The sequence below is a fragment of the Chiloscyllium plagiosum genome, chromosome 13, assembly GCF_004010195.1.
Source record: "Chiloscyllium plagiosum isolate BGI_BamShark_2017 chromosome 13, ASM401019v2, whole genome shotgun sequence".
In the NCBI taxonomy this organism is placed as follows: Eukaryota; Metazoa; Chordata; class Chondrichthyes; order Orectolobiformes; family Hemiscylliidae; genus Chiloscyllium; species Chiloscyllium plagiosum.
The window spans coordinates 61,767,178-61,787,668 of record NC_057722.1 but is presented as its reverse complement, the minus strand read 5'-3'; the positions used below and the strand labels follow the sequence as shown (position 1 = coordinate 61,787,668).

The following is a 20,491-nucleotide window of genomic DNA, read 5'->3' as shown; positions in this document are numbered from 1 at the left end:
CCTTACTAAAGTCCATGTATATGACATCAACAGCCCTTCCTTCATCTATCAACTTGGTCACTTCCTCGAAGAACTCTATTAAGTTGATAAGGCACGATCTCCCCCGCACAAAACCATGTTGCCCATCACCAATAAGCTCATTCCTTTCCAAGTATAAATAGATCCTATCTCTCAGTATCCTCTCCAGCAACTTGCCCATCACCGTCATCAGGCTCACTGGTATGTAATAACCTGGAATATCCCTACTACCCTTCTTGTACAGGGAGACAACATAAGCAACCTTCCAGTCCTCCGGCACCTCACCTGTATTTATGGATGCCACAAAGATATCTGTCAGGGTCCCAGCTATTTCCTCTCTCGCCTCCCTCAGGAACCTGTGATAAATTCCATCCGGTCTTGGGGATTTGTCCACCTTAACATCTAGCCTACCCAACACATCTTCCCTACTTATGCCAACGTGATCCAGACTAATCAAACTTCTATCTCTAATCTCAAGATTCATCACGTTCCTCTCCTCAGTGAACACTAATGCAAAGTAATCATTCAGAATCGACACACAGCCTTCCTTCATTATCTTTTAGTGGACCAATCCTTTCTCTAGTTACCCGCTTGCTTCTTATATAAGAATAAAATGCTTTGGGATTTTCCTTAATTCTGCTTGCTAAAGCTATTTCATGACCCTTTTAGCCCACTTGATTCCTTGTTTAAGACTTGTCCTACTCTTCCGATATTCCTCCAGGGCCCGTTCTGTTCTCAGCTGCCTAGACCTTATCTACGCTTCCCTTTTCCTCTTGGCTAGTTGTACAATTCCTACTGTCATCCACGGTTCATGAATCTTGCCCTTCCTATCCTTTGCCTTCAATGGGACATGTGTTGCTGGAAAAGCGCAGCAGGTCAGGCAGCATCCAAGGAGCAGGAGAATCGACATTTCGGGCATGAGCCCTTCTTCAGGAATCATTCCTGAAGAAGGGCTCATGCCCGAAACGTCGATTCTCTTGCTCCTTGGATGCTGCCTGACCTGCTGCGCTTTTCCAGCAACACATTTTCAGCTCTGATCTCCAGCATCTGCAGTCCTCACTTTCTCTTCAATGGGACATGCCTATCCTGCACTACCATTAACCTATCTTTGAAAGCCTCTCACATCTCAAATGTGGACTTCCGTTCAAATAGCTGTGTCCAATCCATATTTCCCAGCTCCTGCCTAATTTTGATATAATTGGCCTTGGCCCAGTTTCATACTCTTCCCTTAGGACCACTCTCTTCTTTATCTATGAGTATTGTAATGCACAAGATGTGTCAGCCTCAGTTATGATCTTGAGTATACGGAATCTGAACTAAGGGAGCTGGGAATGCTGTGTAAGTAAGAGTGAACACCAACAGTTCCAAGGACTGGAAATGAAGGATGATGAGAGGATTCTTCAGAGGACCAATGATAAATTCTCCTTGGATGCTGCCTGACCTGCTGCGCTTTTCCAGCAACACATTTTCAGCTCTGATCTCCAGCATCTGCAGTCCTCACTTTCTCTTCAATGGGACATGCCTATCCTGCACTACCATTAACCTACCTTTGAAAGCCTCTCACATCTCAAATGTGGACTTCCGTTCAAATAGCTGTGTCCAATCCACATTTCCCAGCTCCTGCCTAATTTTGATATAATTGGCCTTGGCCCAGTTTAGTACCCTTCCCTTAGGACCACTCTCTTCTTTATCTATGAGTATTGTAATGCACACAATGTGTCAGCCTCAGTTATGATCTTGAGTATATGGAATCTGAACTAAGGGAGCTGGGAATGCTGTGTAAGTAAGAGTGAACACCAACAGTTCCAAGGACTGGAAATGAAGGATGATGAGAGGATTCTTCAGAGGACCAATGATAAATTCAAAGCAGCAAGAAAGGGCATCTGCCTTTTGTTTTCCTTCTCGAGTAGAGAGCTCTGAATTGTAAAGGTATATAGATAACTTCTGTGGACATTTCCAGGTATAAAAGTGAATTTAAATGTTAAGAAACATAAAAATGGATTGTATAATTCCTCCAGGTAGGTTAAAAGGAAAAGATTAGTAAAGCCGAACACAGACAGGAGAATTTAAAATAGGAAATTCGGAAATGACAGAGAAGCTACCTAAGTATTTTTTGTTTATCTGTCTGTCTTCTCAGAGAGAGATAAGAAGTCAAGAGTTTGGCGCTGGAAAAGCACAGCAGGTCAGGCAGCATCCGAGGAGCAGGAGAGTCGATGTTTCGGGCAAAAGCTCTTCATCAGGGATGAGGCTGGCAGATAAGAAGCCTAGTTGAAATAATTTGAGATCCGAAGATCAAGTGAGAGCATGGAAGTGAAAGGTATTACTCTTTCGTAGAAATAAAAGTATTGGAGAAGTTAATGGGGCTGAAAATTGACAAATTCCCTTCTTCCCAGAGATCTTCACTCTAGAGTATTGAAAGAGATGACTGCAGAGCTGGTGGATGCAATAATGATCAACTTTCAAGATTTGATTAACTCTGCAATGATACCTGCAGATTAGAAAGTTTCAAATGTCATCCCTCTGTGTAACAAAGGAGAGAAGAGTGAAAACAGGGAACTGCAAAGTGGCAAACTGATTGTTGACCGACTGGCTGTTTTTATGAGGATAATTTAGTCAGGCTGGGCTTGTTTGCACTGGGGCTTAGCAGAGTGAGGGTTGATTTGATTGTCTTGACAAGATGAACATGGAAAGGATACTTCCTGTATGGCTGAGTCCAGAACTAAGTGTGTTACAGCCCACTTGGGAAAGTGCACTGATTCTCAAAGCCCTACTGCTCTCAAGGTCCCCACAAGGCTGATCGAGTCACAAACAGTAAATTAATACACACAGCTCCCCAGTTTACCTGTCTGGTTGGAATCAGGTTAACAGAAAATGGTCTCCAAGTTCCTGCACTAACAATAACAACTGTTTATTGAAAATAAATAATTCTAATGACAAGAAAACAGCTAACAATTGTCAACATACAGGTTGACCAATTAAAACCCTCACCTTTTTTAAAAATCCTTACACACACATACAGACAGACACAGACAAACAAACAGAATTGCGTGATGGGTGGAGGGACAAAGTCTGGAAAAGCACCAGCCCAAAGGGTTTGCTGAGATGGTCCACTTGCTTCTGTTCAGTTCTTTGATCTCTTTTCTCCAGTTTCTTCCACTTCTTTGCAGGAGGCAAAGTGTGATTAGATTGGATGACTTACAGTGTGGAAACAGGCCCTTCATCCCAACAAGTCCACACTGACTCTCCGAAGAGCAACCCACCCAGACCCATTCCCCTACATTTACCCCCTCACCTAACATTACGGGCAATTTAGCATGGCCAATTCACCTAACCTGCACATTTTTGGACTGTGGGAGGAAACCGGAGCACCCGGAGGAAACCCACACAGACACGGGGAGAACGTGCAAACTCCACACAGACAGTTGCCCGAGGTGGAAATTGAAACTGGGTCCCTGGCGCTGTTAGGTAGCAGTGCTAACCACTGAGCCACCATGCCACCCCATTGTGATTGGTACACTAATTACAAAGTCGCTTCATTACTGATTCAAAGGCGACAGTTTGCAGCAACTGGTGGGAGGAAAGAAGCTGGCATGTTTCAGGCACTGTTACTGCAGAGAGACAGAGACACACACAGAACCTGCTCTTCCAACAATCCAGCAGCTCCTCCCTCTTTACCATAACTCCCAAGCTGTTTACAAACCAGGAGCCAATCACAGCTCCTGTCAGGCTGATGTCCTTTGGCAATCATGAATGGTTAGAACCGCACAGATCAATCAGCGACATCTTGTGGCTGATGTCAGTCTGCACACACAATCCAGAGCTGCGCCACCTTATTCTCACCTGCCTGACTGTTTGTAAAGCAGCAAGAACCCTACCTCCTGACTCCCCACAGCTTTTTCACAGCCTTCAAGACTCTAGTCAAGAGTGCGATGGAATACTACCCATTTCTGTGGGCGACTGCAGTTCTGACACTCAAGACGCTTGATGCTATAAAGAGCAAACAAGGCGGGCTGTTTGGTACCAGATCCACAAATATTCATTCCCTTCACCATTGATCCTCAGTAGCAGCAGTTTGTACCATCCACAAGACACAGTGCAGACATTCACTCAGATAGTACCTTCCAAACCCATGACCACTTTCATCATTAGAAAGTCAAGGGCTGTGGATATATTGGAAAACCAAGCTCCCCTCTCAGCCACTCATTATCCTGACTTGGAAATACTTTACTGTTCCTTCAGTGTCAAATAAAACAAAGAACTGCGGATGCCGGAAATCTGAAACAGAACAGAAATTGCAGAATCTGTGGACGGAAAACAGAGTTAACATTTCGAGTCCATGATCCTTCTTCAGAATGGAATTTCTCCAGCAAATTCTGTTTTTGTTTCTTCAGTGTCGCTGTCTCAAATCCTGGGATACAGTGGCATTGTAGCATCTACCTATAGCACATGGACTGTAGCAGTTAAAGAAAGCAGCTCACCTTCTCAAGGGTAGTTATGGATGTGTGACAAATGATAGCCCAGCCAGTGACACCCTTGAATGCCTTGAATGAATTTTTTTAAAAAGTGGAAATATAATTCACATTGAATTGGAGAAACTTGTTTTCTGAAGTGCAGCAAATCCTTCCTCAGTCCTTGGTTTTAAATAAAGTCCATTCTTCACTTTTATCCACAATCAAACTGATGAAAAATACAAAGATACATGAAGAGTCATTTGGACTCAAAACGTTAGCTTGCTCTCTCTCCACGGATGCTGCCTGACCCGCTGTGATTTCAAAATGATATAGTCTTATCAGGAGGCACTGTTGTAAAACTAGGGGTCATCCTTTTAATAACAAAGATGAGGAGGACTTTCTCCCCCTCAGAGGATTGTGCAAAGGATTCTGTAACTACGTGCCTCAGAAATTGAGGGAGTTGTGGTGACTGAATACTTTTAAGGTGGAAGTGGATAGATAGCTGTGGAGAGTGTGGTGTTGGAAAAGCACAGCAGGTTAGGCAGCATCCAAAGAGCAGGAAAATCAATGTTTCGGGCAAAAGCCCTTCATCAGGAATGAGGCTGGGAGCCTTGGGGGGATGGAGAGGTAAATGAAGGACTTTTGCCCAAAACATTGATTTTCCTGCTCTTCAGATGCTGCCTGACCTGCTGTGTTTTTCCAGCATCACCCACTCAACTCTAATCTCCAGCATCTGCAGTCCTCACTTGTGCCTAGTGAATAGATTGTTGTTTGGCAGGAATTCAAGGGTTATCAGGAGGATCGGGAGGAATATGGAATAGATCAGAGAGATCAGACGTGATCTTATTAAACAATGGAGCCAGCCTGATGGACTGAATGGTCTACATTTACCACTGCTTTATAAGTTGGTACGGTTCATATGTCCTTGGTAAGGTAAATACTATAATCTGTTATAAAGTTTGTGATTATGGGATACTTAGAAATGAAGGGAATATCATAACAGAGTTTTGAAGATGTGTTTTTTAAGGATGTTATAGCAGAGTTAATAAGGGAGTATCAGTGGATGTGACTTATTTAGTGTTTCAGAAGGCTTTTGATATAGTCCCACATAGGAGGTTACTAAACAAAATTAAGGTGTAGAGGATTGCAGCTGATATACTATTATGGATTGGATAGCAGGTGGAAAGCAAAGAGTAGCAATAAATGGATCATTCTCTCATCATTGGTAGGCTCTATCTGTTGGGGTACTTTAAAGATCAGTGCATTAGAATGTGGAAATTGTAATATTTTCAAGTTTGCAGATGATACAAAAGTTGGTGGGAATGCGAGTTATGTGGAAGACACAAAGAGACTTGGAGGGAATTTAGACAGAGTGCGTGATCAATGATCAAAGCGATCTGCGTATTTTCAGCTAAAAATAGGAAGGAAATTGGGTTAATAACTTTAGGATGATCACCTAATTTTACTTCACACTAATTTAGTTAATGATGCAACCAAATAGATTCTGCTTGCATCTGGCACCAACAGCCAAATACAACAGCATTCTCTGAGCAATGCCCAGATTTATCATTCACTGAAAATCTGTTGGGTGATTAACAATAATTACTTTCCCGTTGTGCGTGGACTGCAAAATCACGTGTTGCACAATACTAACGTCAACAGAATGAAATGGAGACTGAAGCTTTAAGGAGAGTTGGAGGGCTGATGGCTGCTTGCTGATGCTGTTAATTACAGTCAAAGTGAAACAGAAGCTGTAGTGGTTGCTGTTGAGACCCTCCAAACTGCTGCTCGGAACTGCCTGTCACTCATGGAAACACAGAGTAGCTCCACAACAGGAGACCTTCTGGCTCACCATGTCCATAACGCTCTTTGAAGGAGTAACTTATGTAATGTCTTTCCCCTGTCTGCTTCCTCTTTGGATGGTGATCTCTTGAAAGCTTCAAATAAACCCTTCTCCACTATGCACTCAGGCAGAATACTCCAGATCCTAACCCCTATCCACATGAAAAAGATCTTCCTGGTGCTGCTTTTGCGAATTACCACAGATCTGTATCCATTGATTCATGATCTATCCAACAATGGGAACATTCTCCCCACCCACTCTGTGCAAATCCTTGGTGATTTGAAGATCTAGATCAATTCTCCTCTTAGTCTTCTCTGGTCCAAAGGAAGCAATCCCCACTTCCTCAGTCAACTACATAACTGCAGTAATGTTCTTATGAAACTTTGTGCCCTTCACCCTATCATTTGGAAACAAGGATGAAGTGGGGAACTTTTCAGAAGTAACTTGCATTTTTGTGACATCTTTCAGTGCTGCACACATTGGCACCAAGGCAATGTATAGTCACTCCCACAATAAATGTAGGAGAATGCAGCGCTTGTTGACACCAACAACTGTGGGCAACAACTCATGGGGCATTCATTCAGCAATGTACAGTTCCAACCACTGACACCACCATGTGAACTTTAAACTGGACTCCAGTCAAGAGGGTGCAGGGGAGGGTGAAACAGGATTTAGAAGTTGGGGGTGCGGGGTGGAGGAGGGTGCAGTAAGAAGAGCCCTGGAGCCAGGAAGCCCTCCCCACAATTCTGGGCAGGCCATTGGATGAAACATCCAGGAACCCTTCCAATCAGATTTGACAATTCTATCTGTGCATTCTACACCGTCTCGTCAATCATGACCACGTCAGTAACAGCAGAGGGTAGACACCTTCTCATTGTAAAGCTGACAAAGAGCATCTTCTCGAGGGCAATCCTCCATCTCACACTCTCAGCCCATTCAGTCCATATCAAGGAGTTGTCTGATTTCTGATACATGCGTGTGTCAATTTAAATGGATCAACAAAGCTGTTAGGACCTCAAAGGCCAATATTTGCCCCTCAGCTAGCAACATTGAAATGGATGACCAAATTGTTCATCTCACTGCTGTTCACAGGAACCTGCTGTGCACTACCACAAGAATACATTCGTCATTGGATGCAAAGCATTTTGGTCCACCTGAGTTGGCAACAGGTGCTAACGAAATGCAAGTTGTTTTTTTTCTCTCTGTATGTATGACCTGGGCTTAATTGGATTCCATGAATCTCCAGCCACCAGCACTCTTGCCAAATGCTGCAACCAATCCAAGTACTTAAATAGGTTGTCCTGAAGTAATTACTTATGGGAGGATACATTAATGTGGTTTCATGGGAGAAAATGGCCCATGTCTTAAACTAATTTCTTTAAGTGTAATACAGATGTGAATGCTACTGTTTTACTGCCTCTAGCTCACAGACAGTTTAATTTATTTTCTCTAATAATCAGACATCGAACCTATTGCAGCAATGAACTCAGGATGACTTCTAGTGCAGACTTGGCAAAGTCACCAGGAACAATGTTAACCCTCGAGGGTGAGGACAACAGGAATCTGTCCAGCCCTGGTCGAATTTTATATGTTTCAACAAATAATTCTGAGAACCAGGCCCAGTCAAACTCAGTCCAAAGAGGTGCAGGCTAGATGGACTGGCCATGCTAAATTCCCCACAGTGTCCAGTGTGCAGGCTAGGTGGGATAGCCATGGGAAATGCAGGGTTACAGCGATAGGATATGGGGTGGGTCCGGGTGTGATGCTCTTCAGAGGACTGAATGGCCTGCTTCCACGCTGTAATGATTCTATGTTTCTATTCTATGATTTTATGATCTCTCCTCAAATGACAATTCTGCCATCCCTGATATCTGCAGTGTGAACCTCCCCTGCACTCCATCTACAGCAGGTCAATCCTTTCTTAAGAAGGGAGGCCAATGCTGTGCTCCAGGGGTGGTCTCATCAGGACCTTGTTTAACTGCAGTGGCAGCACATCACCGAGCTGGCTATTCTGTGAAAGGTTCTATAAGAACACCAGTTTGCGTTGAGAAGTTGGATGGATCATTTATGAAAGAAACAGGATTTTGTATGTTGGCTACTGCTCTTTCCCGTGTTGTTAAAAAGGAAGTCCTCCAGTGTGAAAGCTCCAGAGTTTAACAACATGAGTCATCAGCTCCTAACTTGAAGTTTCTAAAACCATAATTTCTACTAATATGATATAAGAATTACAGGTGAATATGAGAGTGAGATAAAGTGAAAGAATAATTACAGTGACTGTCAACAGGACGTGCTCATTAGTGTTTTGAGTAATGTCAGGAACACTGATTCGACCCTGAGGGACTGTAATGTTTATGCACCTGAACAAAATAATGCTCTAATTCTTGCTATTAATTTAAATGACCATCCAAATTCCCAGTCCTAGGTTTATAACTAACTTCTTTGTAACTTCAATCAAATTTGATATCGCATTCTTTATCTGTTCCAACAGTACCTTGCTCTCTCCAGCTTGCCCTTTGATTTTAGCTTTGTCTCCCATGAGTCTGATTTAGAGGCTGTGGGTTGGAGTCCAACTCCTGAGAGTGGAGGCTCCCCATGCAATCCTCATTCCTGATGAAGGGTTTTTGCCCAAAACACCGATTCTCCTTCTCCTTGGATGCTGCCGTGCTTTTCCAGCACCACACTCTTGACGCAGTCCACCTGGGTGCAGAACTGGTAGAGTGCTGCACTGTTGGAGGTGTTTCCTCTTGAAAACCAAGGCCCTCCTGTATGCGTGTAAGAAGGATCCCTTTGTAGGACGATCGTGTGAGCTCTCCCTGTCCCTCAATCAAAATGGCTGGAAAATCAGACAGTCTGGTCATTGGCACAAGGCTGCTTGTGGGATCTTGCTTTGTGCAAACTGACTGCTGTGTTTCCTTCACTAAAAACAGTGGCTATACTTCAAATTGTCTCAATCAAGAACTTTGAAACATCCTGAATTTGTGAAAAGCGCTATATGATTTAGGCTGCCTGGTTTCACTGGAGCAAGACTTACTGAAAATTTGCTTCCATTGATGGGCAGTTCCAGTCTTCAGAGATGCTTTACAACCTAACTCAAAAACACTTCTTATATCCATGAGCTGCAATGCTGAATGGCTGTAGGCTGTTTGGCCATAGCAGGCATCATCATCATCAGAGACAAATATCCTGGGCACAGGTTCCTTGAGAAAGGGTCACCAGACCCAAAACGTTAACTCTGATTTCTCTTCACAGATGCTGCCAGGCCTGCTGAGCTTTTCTAGCAACTTCTGTTTTCGTTTCTGATTTACAGCATCTGCAGTACTTTCCGTCTTTATTTAAGATTAAGAGGTGACCTGATTCTGGTGTCAAACTTAAGAACAATTTTGACAGGGTAAAGAAGGATATTCTGTTTCCACTGGTTGGCATGTCAGTAACTAGGGTCACAATTTCAAGACGTATCAGCAAGAGAGCAATGAGTAAGGGGAGAAGAAACTTCTTTATTTCGAATGTACTCCCTGGGAGACTGATGGAGGTAGACTCCATAGGTTTCGAAAGAGAGCTGGATATATATTTGAAAGCGATGCATTGAGAGAGCTACAGAGATTGGGCTGGAGAATGGAACTAGCTGGTGGCTCTTTTGAGGGCTGGTAAAGACACAAGGGGTCAAATGGCCTCTTCTGTCCTATAAAACTTCTATGATTTTAAAACAACTTACATTTATAGAGCACCTTTAAATGACTTTGCAAGAGGGTGACAGGGGAAATGGAAAGACACTGGTCCAACAATATCTTTAAAAAGGAATTGGATTTCTTTTTATCCATTCAGGGAATACGAGCGTCAATAGCCTGGTGAGCATTTACTCTCCAGACCTGGCTGGAGCCCTTGAGCTGGCTTCTCTAATTGCTGTAGTCATGGTGGTGTAGGGACTCTCACCTTGCAGTGTCGGAGGCAGTTCCAGAATTTTGACCCAGCGACACTGAAGGAACGGCAACATATTTCCAAGTCAGGATAGCGAGAGACTTCGAGGAGAACTTGCATCTGCTGCCTTTGTCCTTCAAGATGGCAGTGGGTGTGGGTTTGGAAAGTGCTCACTTAGGATTTCTGTTGTGTTTCTTGTGGATAGTATACTGTTGCTTCTCTGAAACGGGTGCACAGATCAATCAGAATTGGTAATGGAATGTTCACCTTGTGAGGTCTGGAATAGTAATGGCTGGAGGTGATGCTCCAGGTTAAGGAAAGCTTTGTTTAATCCCATCACAAGTAATCGGGTTCGGTTCTGGGCATCGCATTCAGAGGAGATTTACTAGGATGTTGTCTGGTATGGAGGGAAGGTCTACGAGAAAAAGCTGAGGGACCTGAGGCTGTTCTCGTGAGAGAGAAGAAGGTTGAGAGGTGACTTAATTGAGACATATAAGATAATCAGAGGGTTAGATAGGGTGGACAGTGAGAGCCTTTTTTCTCGGATGGTAATGGAGAGCACAAGAGAACATAGCTTTAAATTGAGGGGTGATAGATATAGGACAGATGTCAGAGGTAATTTCTTTACTCAGAGAGTAGTAGGGGCGTGGAATGCACTGCCTGCAACAGTAGTAGACTCGCCAATTTTAAGGGCTTTTAAATAGTCATTGGATAGGCATGTGGACGAGAATGGAATAGCGTAGGTTAGATGGGCTTCAGATTGATTTCACAGATCGGTGCAAAATCGAGGGCCGAAGGGCCTAAACTGCGCGATAATGTTCTATGTTCTATAAAGGAGATAGTGGCCTTGGGGGCGCTGCTGAGGAGATTCACCAGAATACAATCAGATCTTCAATGGTTATATTCTGATGTTGGATTACATTGTTGATGCTTGTGCACTTTTTGAAGACAGAAGATTGAGAAGTGGTGTTTAAAATGATGATGGACCAGCTAGAGGCAGAGTATAAGGCAAGAACATTGAAAAGCTGTTTGGGGGCAGATGTTCGCAGATAAAGGGATGGCTGGAAAATGGAAGCCTTCAAAAATGAAGTAACGAGAGTCCAGAGCCAGTATATTCCTGTTCAGGTGTAAAGCTAGGCTGTTAGGTGCAGGAAATGCGGGATGACTAGAGAAATTAAGGTTTTGGTGAAGAAGGAAGCATATATCAGGAATGGACAGGAGAGACCGAGTGAATCCTCAGAAGAGTATAAAGGCAGTAAGCAGTCAGGATGGTTAAAAAGGGGACATGAGATAGCTTTGGCAGATAGGGTTAAGGAGAGAATAGGATACCTCAAAGATCAGTAAGGCAACCGATGTGTGGAACTGCAGGCAATGGAGGAGATACTAAATGAGTATTTTGCATCAATGTTTACTGTGGAGAAGGACAGGGAAAACACAGGATGAGGGGAAATAGGTGGTAGTATCTTGAAAAGCCCAGCCAGTCAGGCAGCATCCGAGGAGCAGGAGAATCGACGTTTCGGGTATCAGCTCAACATCAGGAATGAGGCTTATGCTCAAAACATCAATTCTCCTGCTCCTCAGATACTGCCTGACCAGCTGAGCTTTTCCACTCTCAACTCTGATCTCCAGCTTCTGCAGTCCTTACTTTCTGCACAACTTGAAAAATGTCCATATTACAGAGGAGGAAGTGCTGGATGTCTTGAAATGCATCAAGATGGATAAATCCCCAGGACCTGATCAGGTATCTAGCTTCTGTGGGAAGCTAGGGAATTGATTGCTGGGCCTCTTGCTGAGATATTTGTATCATCGATAGTCACAGGTGAGGTGCCGAAGACTGGAGGTTGGCTAATGTGGTGCCACTGTTTAAGAAGGGTGGTAAGGACAAGCCAGGGAACTATAGACCAGTGAGCCTGATCTCGGTGGTGGGCAAGTTGTTGGAGGGAATCCTGAGGGACAGGATGTACATGTATTTGGAAAGGCAAGGACTGATTAGGGATAGTCAACATGGCTTTGTGCGTGGGAAATCATGTCTCAAAAACGTGATTGAGTTTTTTGAAGAAGTAACAAAGAGGATTGATGAGGGCAGAGTGGTGGGCATGATGTATATGAACTTCAGTAAGACGTCTGACAAGGTTTCCGATGGTAGAGACTGGTTAGCAAGGTTAGGCCGCATGGAATACAGGGAGAATTAACCACTTGGATTCAGAACTGGCTTAAAGGTAGAAGAACAGAGAGTGGTGGTGGTGGAGGGTTGCTTTACAAACTGGAGGCCTCAAAGTGGTGTGTCACAAGGATCAGTGCTGGGTCCACTGCTTTCATCATTTATATAAATTATTTGGATGTGAACATAGGAGGTACAGTTAATAACTTTGCAGATGACACCAAATTTGGAGTTGTAGTGGACAGCGAAGATTATCTCAGCGTACAACAAGATCTTCATCAGATGGGCCAATGGGTTGAGGACTGGCAGATGCGGTTCAATTTAGATAAGTGCAAGTTGCAGTGTTTTGGAAAGTCAAATCAAAGCAGGACTTATACACTTAATGGTAAGGTCCTGGGGAGTGCTGCTGAACAAACAGACTTTGGATTGCAGGTTCATTGTTCCTTAAAAGTAGCGTCACAGGTAGGTAGGATAGTGAAGAAGAAGTTTGGTACGCTTTTCTTCATTGGTCAGAGTATTGAGTACAGGAATTTGGAGGTCATGTTGTGGTTGTACAGGACATTGGTTAGGCCACTTGTGGAATACTGGAGACCAGAAAGTGCAATTCTGATCTCCATCCTATCGGAGGAATGTTGTGAAATTTGAAAGGGTTCAGAAAAGATTTACAAGTTGGAGTGTTTGAGCTAAAGAGAGAGGTTGAATAGGCTGGGACTGTTTTCCCTGGAGCGTCGAAAGCTGAGGGGTGACCTGAAAGGTTTATAAAATCATGAGGGGCATGGATAGGATAAATAGACAAAATCTTTTTCCTGGGGTTGGCAGTCCAGAACTAGGAGGCATAGGTTTAAGGTGAGAGGAGAAAGATTTGAAAGGGACCTAAGGGGCAATTTTTTCACGCAGAGGGTGGTGCGTGTATGGAATGAGCTGCCAGAGGAAGTGGTGAAGGCTGGTATAATTGCAGCATTTAAAAGGCATCTGGATGAGTATATGAATAGGAAGGGTTTGGAGGGATATGGGCCGGGTGCTGGCAGGTGGGACTTGATTGCATTAGAATATCTGGTTGGCATGGACGGGTTGGACTGAAGGGTCTGTTTCTGTGCTGTACATCTCTATGACTCCATGAATTCCACTAGTCAGAGAAATGCAAAACAAGGAGGACACAATCTAAAACTGACAGCGAGGGCACTGAGGGTGGAATGAGGAAGCAGAGAGCAGTGGGCATCTGGAATTAACTTCCTCATAAAACAATGGATGGGGCAGATGGAACTTTCTGCTGACCGAGAGGGTTGGGGGTTCATCGCAAATCCCTGTCCCTCAACTTGAGGATGACCTCTACTCCAAGTTTCTGCCATAGGTCCTCAAGTGACTGAATGGGCAGAATTCCTGGCCTGAGGATCTCTTGACACATAAGGGCAGGGTGTCCCATGAGGCAATGGGATCATTGTAGAATCTTTGAATTCCTACAGTATGGAAACAAGCCCTTCGGCCTAACAAGTCCACACCGACCCTCCAAAGAGTATCCCAACCAAACCCATTACTCTATATTTACCCCTGACTATTGCACCTAACCTACTCTATGGGCAATTTAGCAAGGCCATTTCACCTAACCTGCACATCTTTGGATTGTGGGAGAAAACTGGAGCACTTGGAAGAAACACACGCAGACAATGGGGAGAATGTGCAAACTCCACACAGACTCGCCCGAGGCTGGAATTGAAACCAGGTCCTTGGCGCTGTGAGGCAGCAGTGCTAACCACTGAAGCACTATGCCGCCCAATGACTTCTTTTTAATGACTTCTTTTTCTCTGTGTTTTTTATTAGTTCACAGAATGTCGATGTTGCTGGCTAGGCCAATATTTAGTGCCGTCCCTTAGATACTGTGGGTTTGGAGTATATAGGCCAGACCAGGTAAGGATGGTGAAGGACATCAGTTGTCATTCTGCCTCCTCATTCCCAATTCTCAGACAGCCAGCATTCCAGGGAGGACATTGAAAATGCTATAAAGACACTCTGACATGCTGCTTGAAGGCCAACAGCTTTGACATTAATGACTGGGAAGAGCGCCCACCCTTTGTTGGCAATGGCCAAAACGTGTTCAATAAGTGCCATCATGTTTCGAGGCAAAGGGTTTGTGACAAAGATGGTTCTGACAGAGTTAAAAAGAACATCAGTTCTAAGCTGAAACAAGTAAAGAACATTGTCAAGGGGGAGAATGGCCTCGTCTTGTACTGACATTTTTTTAAAACATAGAGGTGTGAAAAAGCAAAGAACTTGAACCGAACTGAATGTAAAGTGCAGCAAGGTGAGAGGAGGGGAGGGGGGAGCTGTGTGCACCCAGGGACCCTATAATCTAAATCTCTTCTGCTAAATTGATACAATTGCTTTCAGAATGAAATTATATTATCTTCCCATCAGGAACACGAACAGGAAACAAAATTAATGACTGCAGTGACAAAACATTGCCTATTTTTATTTATGTGCGTGTTAAGTTTGAAAATAAAAGTTCATAAGACATTTCAAATTGTCCCCTGGCCTGTGTGTCATACATCAGTATCACTCACTAACTCGTTTGATGAACTCATTCATTATGTGTAATGGAGATGTATTCACAGCATCAATTCCTCGAAGCCTAACAGCCATCAGTTACCAGCTGGTGCCTACTGATGACTGCAGTGCAGCCAAGAGAGACAACACTGCCTTTCACAGCCAATCACAATTATATTTTAACATGATTTGTGGTACAAATAAACATATGATGAAACTAGAAACTGAGGTGACTTCAAAGACAAACCTGTCTTCACCAGTATGTACCCCAGCTCAGTCTTATACAGTAACAGACCTGACCCCACCAGTACTGTACCCCAGTGTTATACAGTGACAGACCTGGTGCCACCAGTACTGTACCCCAGTGTTATACAGTGACAGACCTGGCCACACCAGTACTGTATCCCAGTGTTATACAGTGATAGACCTGGCCCCACCAGTACTGTGCGTCAATGTTACACAGTGACAGACCTGTCCCCAGCAGGTCAGTACTCCAGTATTATACAGTTGCAGACCTGTCCCCACCAGTACTGTCCCCCAGGATTACACAGTGACAGATCTGCCCCCACCAGTACTGTACCCCAGTATGCTATAGGAACAGACCTGTCCACACCAGTACTGTACCCCAGTGTTATACAGTGACAGACCTGTCCCCACGAGTACTGTACCCCAGTATGCTACAGGAACAGATCTGGCCACACCAGTGCTGTACCCCAGTGTTATACAGTGATAGACCTGTCCCCACCAGTACTGTATCCCAGTATTATACAGGGACAGACTTGTCTTCACTGGTACTCGAGTACTATTGTTCCTACACGACAACATTGACGACACTTTAAAAAAACACTTATTGGCTGTGCTGCGCTTTGAAGAATCCAGAGAGGGTAGATTGGGACTTTTTTTTTACCAGTTCCTTTGAAAAAGAGACGATTATTTTCAGCGGATATAATGAAGAATGTTGTGGCTCATTTCACGCATTACAACTGTAACTTTGCGGCCCAATGAGGTGTTGGCTAAGGCCAGGAGCTGCGTCCCTGGTGCCAGCCCCCTTACCTGTAGTCGGCAGCAGTAGTGTGTCGCTGGTTTGAGTTCGTTGATCTCGAAGGCTGTCTCCATTCCGCAGTAAACAAGGTCCATGGATTCCTCCGTCTCCCCCCATTCCAGTCTGTACTCTGATATGTCATCACCATAATTCTCCGGGCTCTGTAACCACAAGCAGACCTCATTGAGACTCATTCAAGACAAGAATGTAAAATGTGCAACACTTGAGACAGCCTGCAATGATGGAAAAACTTCTGGATGCTGCACAATACTTTGTAACCAAGGACAAGCCAATCACTGGTTTGTGAACAGTGCAATAGAAAGAACAGGAGCTCTAATCAGAGGTTTGCTTGGAGAGATTGAGGACTTGAGGAGTTTTTAAATCTCTAAAAGGGTTTCTGGAATGCATCCTTTTTCATTAAATGTACAAGAGAAAGTGCTGGTTCAGATTTTCTCATGTCCATGTGTTTTAAAGAATCCACCATTGGAACACACCAGGTGAGTAACTATGGAGGTGTAATGGATGGCATGAGGGAAAGGGGAATGGGGCAATGAGATGGCATGGAGGGTATCAGGACCATGGTGGGGAGGAGGGGATGGTGGATAAAAGATTTAATGCCCAGAGGGGCTACGGCTTTCAAAAACAACACAAATATAATAGACACGTTGCCTCAGTGTGCTCGAGATGGACCATGGGAAATGCACCAGGGAACAATGTTCACGGGTAGGGAGCAATCCTCTGAAGGAAAATGGGATCTATCTCGATGTTGCCCCTTTTCTGTTAAAACTTTACGGTAACTGGTCCCTGGAGCCTTTCCATGGCAACACCTTGACCAATCTGGAGCCTCCGGCCAACCAATCAGCACCTTTTGCTCATGCAATGTAAACTGTTATTCCTGTTTGAAATTTGGCATTCTTGCATCTGTCCTGATGGGTTCAAGGAGAAAAAACTTTGACAGCATGTCTCTGTTCAGCAATATTTAAGCTCCATACTACGAATAGGATTCAAATACTACTCAGCCAGCATTAGCAGAGTTATATCTCAGAGCAGGCTCGATAAAGCCAGGAGGGAGTAGAGGGTAGGCAGGGATGAATTAGGATAAGTGAAGACTTGTGTTGCAGCACTACACTAACATAAAAGGGCCTGTCTAGTGCCCTTTTTGCATCATTCTGCAAAAACCTCTTGATCTGATAGTGATAAGTAGCTGTAAAAGCTATGAATACTTGCTGACAGTACAAGAGGCAAACTGTTAGATTTTTCTAACACTTTGTGCTTCTATGGCTGAAAGGTTGGACAGACCATTTCTAATCTTATCCACAATACCTGAGCTATTAAAACCAGGAAGTGCACTGAGGAAGGCTGATTTACTCACATCTTGTGCATTAGTTAAATTATCCTTCACAATAAATGTTTTATCCCAGAATTTTGCATTAGACTCTAATGAATGCATCTATTTGAAATCAAAGTGCAATACGAAGTTTCATTGGAGGCAGCAGTAAAATAGTGAAAAGGTCACACACAGAGAGGGTGAGATGAAGTGAACATATTTCCAAGTGAGAGAGAGCCGATAGCTGTTAATGCTTGTTCTATTTCATGTGCTGTGAAAGGCAATGGCAAGTTAGGACAAGGGAGCTATTCACATCTAAATGAATAACCTGTCTTTTTTCCATCTTGTGGCTAATTAATGCTTTTCCATTTTCACCATTCTCTCTTCTCATCTGCATTGGTTATGTTGTGATTCAGAGAGACAGCCACAGCCAGAGCTCTCCGGTCGGGTTTCTGCCCCAATGTGGGGGGGTGGGCTGAAGGGTAGATAGGATGGAGCAGACCCACAGTATAACACTGAGGGCACTGTCTTGAGCCCACACACTTTCAGCCAAACTCTCCCCAGCCACCTCCCCACAGCACTGAGTGCAACTGTGCCTCAGACAGGACAACCCCTCCCCCATCCAACCCCTACTCTCAGCAAGTGATGGCCTGGCAGCTCTGGCTATTCTTAAAATTCAAAATGTTAAAGCTGCTGGGAATGTACCTCATGATGTTAGTGCCTTCTCACTCCCTTATCTGGGTGTGACAGAGTGAGCATGTGACAGTGTGTGTGATAGTATGACAATGTGAGAGAGTGTGGGTGTGTGAGACAGTTTGAGCATGTGACAATGTGTGTGTGAGACTGTGTGAGCATGTTTGCAACAATGCAGATGACAATGTGATTTGTGTGATGTGATATAGTGCGTGTGTGACAATGTGTGTGTGTGTGTGAGACAGTGTGAGCATGTGTCAGTGTGAAGATGTGTGTGACTGTGTGTGAGAGACAGTGCAAGTGTGCAACAATGTGAGTGTGTAATAGTGTTAGTGTGACAATGTGACTGTGCAACAGTGAAAGTGTGTTTATGACGGTGTGAGTGTGTGTGTGAGGGTGTGAGCATGCCTGATGATGTGATTGTGAGGATGTGCGTGTGACTCTGTGTGTGTGTGTGTGTAAATGTGTAAGGGGATCAAGGATTATGGGTAGAAGGCAGGAGAATAGGGTTGAGAAACGTATCAGCCATGATCGAATTGCAGAACAGACTCGATGGGCTGAATGGCCTAATTCTGCTCCTGTGACTTATAGTCTATTGACCCCAAATTCCCAAAGGCACAGAGGAATAGGAAAGCCAGTTGGGGTCACATCCGCACTGAGAAGCACTGCTGGGAACAAGGGAGATGATGGATAAAAGTAACTTGAGGTTGGGCCAGAGAGATGGGAAAGGAGAGGCCTTGCTGCTTCAATTTGAACCTGTCCTAGAATCGATCCCCTCAACACCCGGTTTGGAGGGCAGTGCCAGGATGGGACGGCTTCAGTTCAGTTGCCAAGAAGTTGTGTCTTTGAGAGAAGAGGGGGGCACAAGCCTCCACTGAGCCCTCAGGAAATGGTCTCAAGTGAAATTTTACCCACAAACCCAAAAGTGATCAAAGCTAAAAGCAATGCTCTCAAAAGCCGTGGATGTCGGAGAGAACAATCCAATCAAAAGCACATTGCTTGCTAACTGCTGTCCTGCAGCTCAGTGTCATGACAACAAAGATCGCCACACCAGCAACCTGAGGAAAAGCTGCGGAACGTTAAACCCCGCTCAGCTCAACTCGCCCACACCAATCAATACCCCTCGCTTTGCTTTCCACCAAATCCAAGAAAGGAGACCTCAAAATCATTACAGCACAGCTTCCTCCTTCCGCAGCATTGCTCCTCTCTGAACGGCGCAACCTGGGATTATGCACCACATTTCATTGTGAATTTAAACCATTATCCACGCAACAGAGCTTTGTGTCAGAGAATACAGCCCTCTGCCCCTCCACAGGCTCATAAGATTTTCACGTTAAGTTAAAGTACATGGTTCACCGGTGTTATGGAGATAATAGTGGTGATCAACCAAACCCCTCCAGGAAAGCTGAATCCCAAAGTTAGATACAGAGTAAAGGTCCTTCTACACTGTCTCCATCAAACACTCCAGGACAGTACAGGACACGGTTAGATACAAAATAAAGCTCCTCTGGACTGTCCCCTATTAAACACACTCAGGACAGAGACAAAATGAACCTGAACTCACTCTCTTTCAGCAGCAGGGTGAATTAGGTTTGACTTCAGTTTTGGACACAGTGTAATAAACAGTGATTTGCATTTTTTTATTTAAATGTGCCTTCTCTGAATGCCTTTGTGAAACACTTTTCCGAATGTGGGATCAGTCCCTCTGGGCCCCAAGCTGCCCCTCAAGTCGTGGTGACTTACCTCCCAGCTCACGTGTACACTTGTGGTCGACAAGCAGGAAAGTGCAGGTGATTTACACTGAACTGGGGGTCCTGTGGCCGTTGTGAGATCTATTGCTTCAGAGTAAGGTCCGTACTGGCATTGAAAAAGAAAACAAGCAAAACATCAGCTATTGAACAAGAAAGTCATTAATTAATTAATGTGTCACTTTTCACATCCCCTGACCAACCCAAAGTACCCTGCACTTCACGCAAGGAGCAGTGGTGCCATTTTTAGGGTGGCACAGTGGCTCAGTGGTCAGCACTGCTGCTGCACAGTGCCAGGGACCCGGGTTCGATTCCAGCCTCGGGCTACAGTCTGTGTGGAGTTTGCATACTCTCCTCGGGTCTGCATGGGTTTCCTCCGGGTGCTCCGGTTTCCTCTCAGAGTCCAAAAATGTGTAGGTCAGCTGAATTGGCCATGCTAAATTGCCATAGTGTTAAGTGCATTAATCAGAGGGAAATGGGGTCTGAGTGGGTCACTCTTCAAAGGATTGGCATGGACTTGTTGGGCTGCAGGGTCTGTTTCTACACTGTAGGGTTCTAATATAATGTTTGGAATTGGATTTGGATGGTCACTGGGTGGAACATGCTTTGGGACATCACGCAGTTTCGGAAGTTGCTGGGCTAAAGATTCTGGAAAACGGGAGTTTGAAATCGCATCACATCGCTTTAAAAAAGATAGAACTGAAAAAGTGGCAGCGATGGAAATGAGCATGGGGGTTGGGGTGAAGGAATCG

The 20,491-nt window shown here is 44.4% G+C and overlaps 1 protein-coding gene across 4 annotated transcripts in view; it reads right to left on the bottom strand.

Moving 5' to 3' along the window:
- The window catches only part of fndc3ba (fibronectin type III domain containing 3Ba), a 326,426-nt gene that overhangs the window by 46,769 nt on the left and 259,166 nt on the right, over positions 1-20,491 (bottom strand). For all 4 annotated transcript variants that reach the window (XM_043702595.1, XM_043702596.1, XM_043702597.1 and 1 more), the window contains 2 exons: positions 19,735-19,848; positions 15,983-16,132 (listed from right to left, as the gene is read on the bottom strand). In XM_043702595.1, the coding sequence (XP_043558530.1) occupies positions 15,983-16,132; positions 19,735-19,848 (264 nt within the window). The remainder of the gene's footprint in view (positions 1-15,982; positions 16,133-19,734; positions 19,849-20,491) is intronic.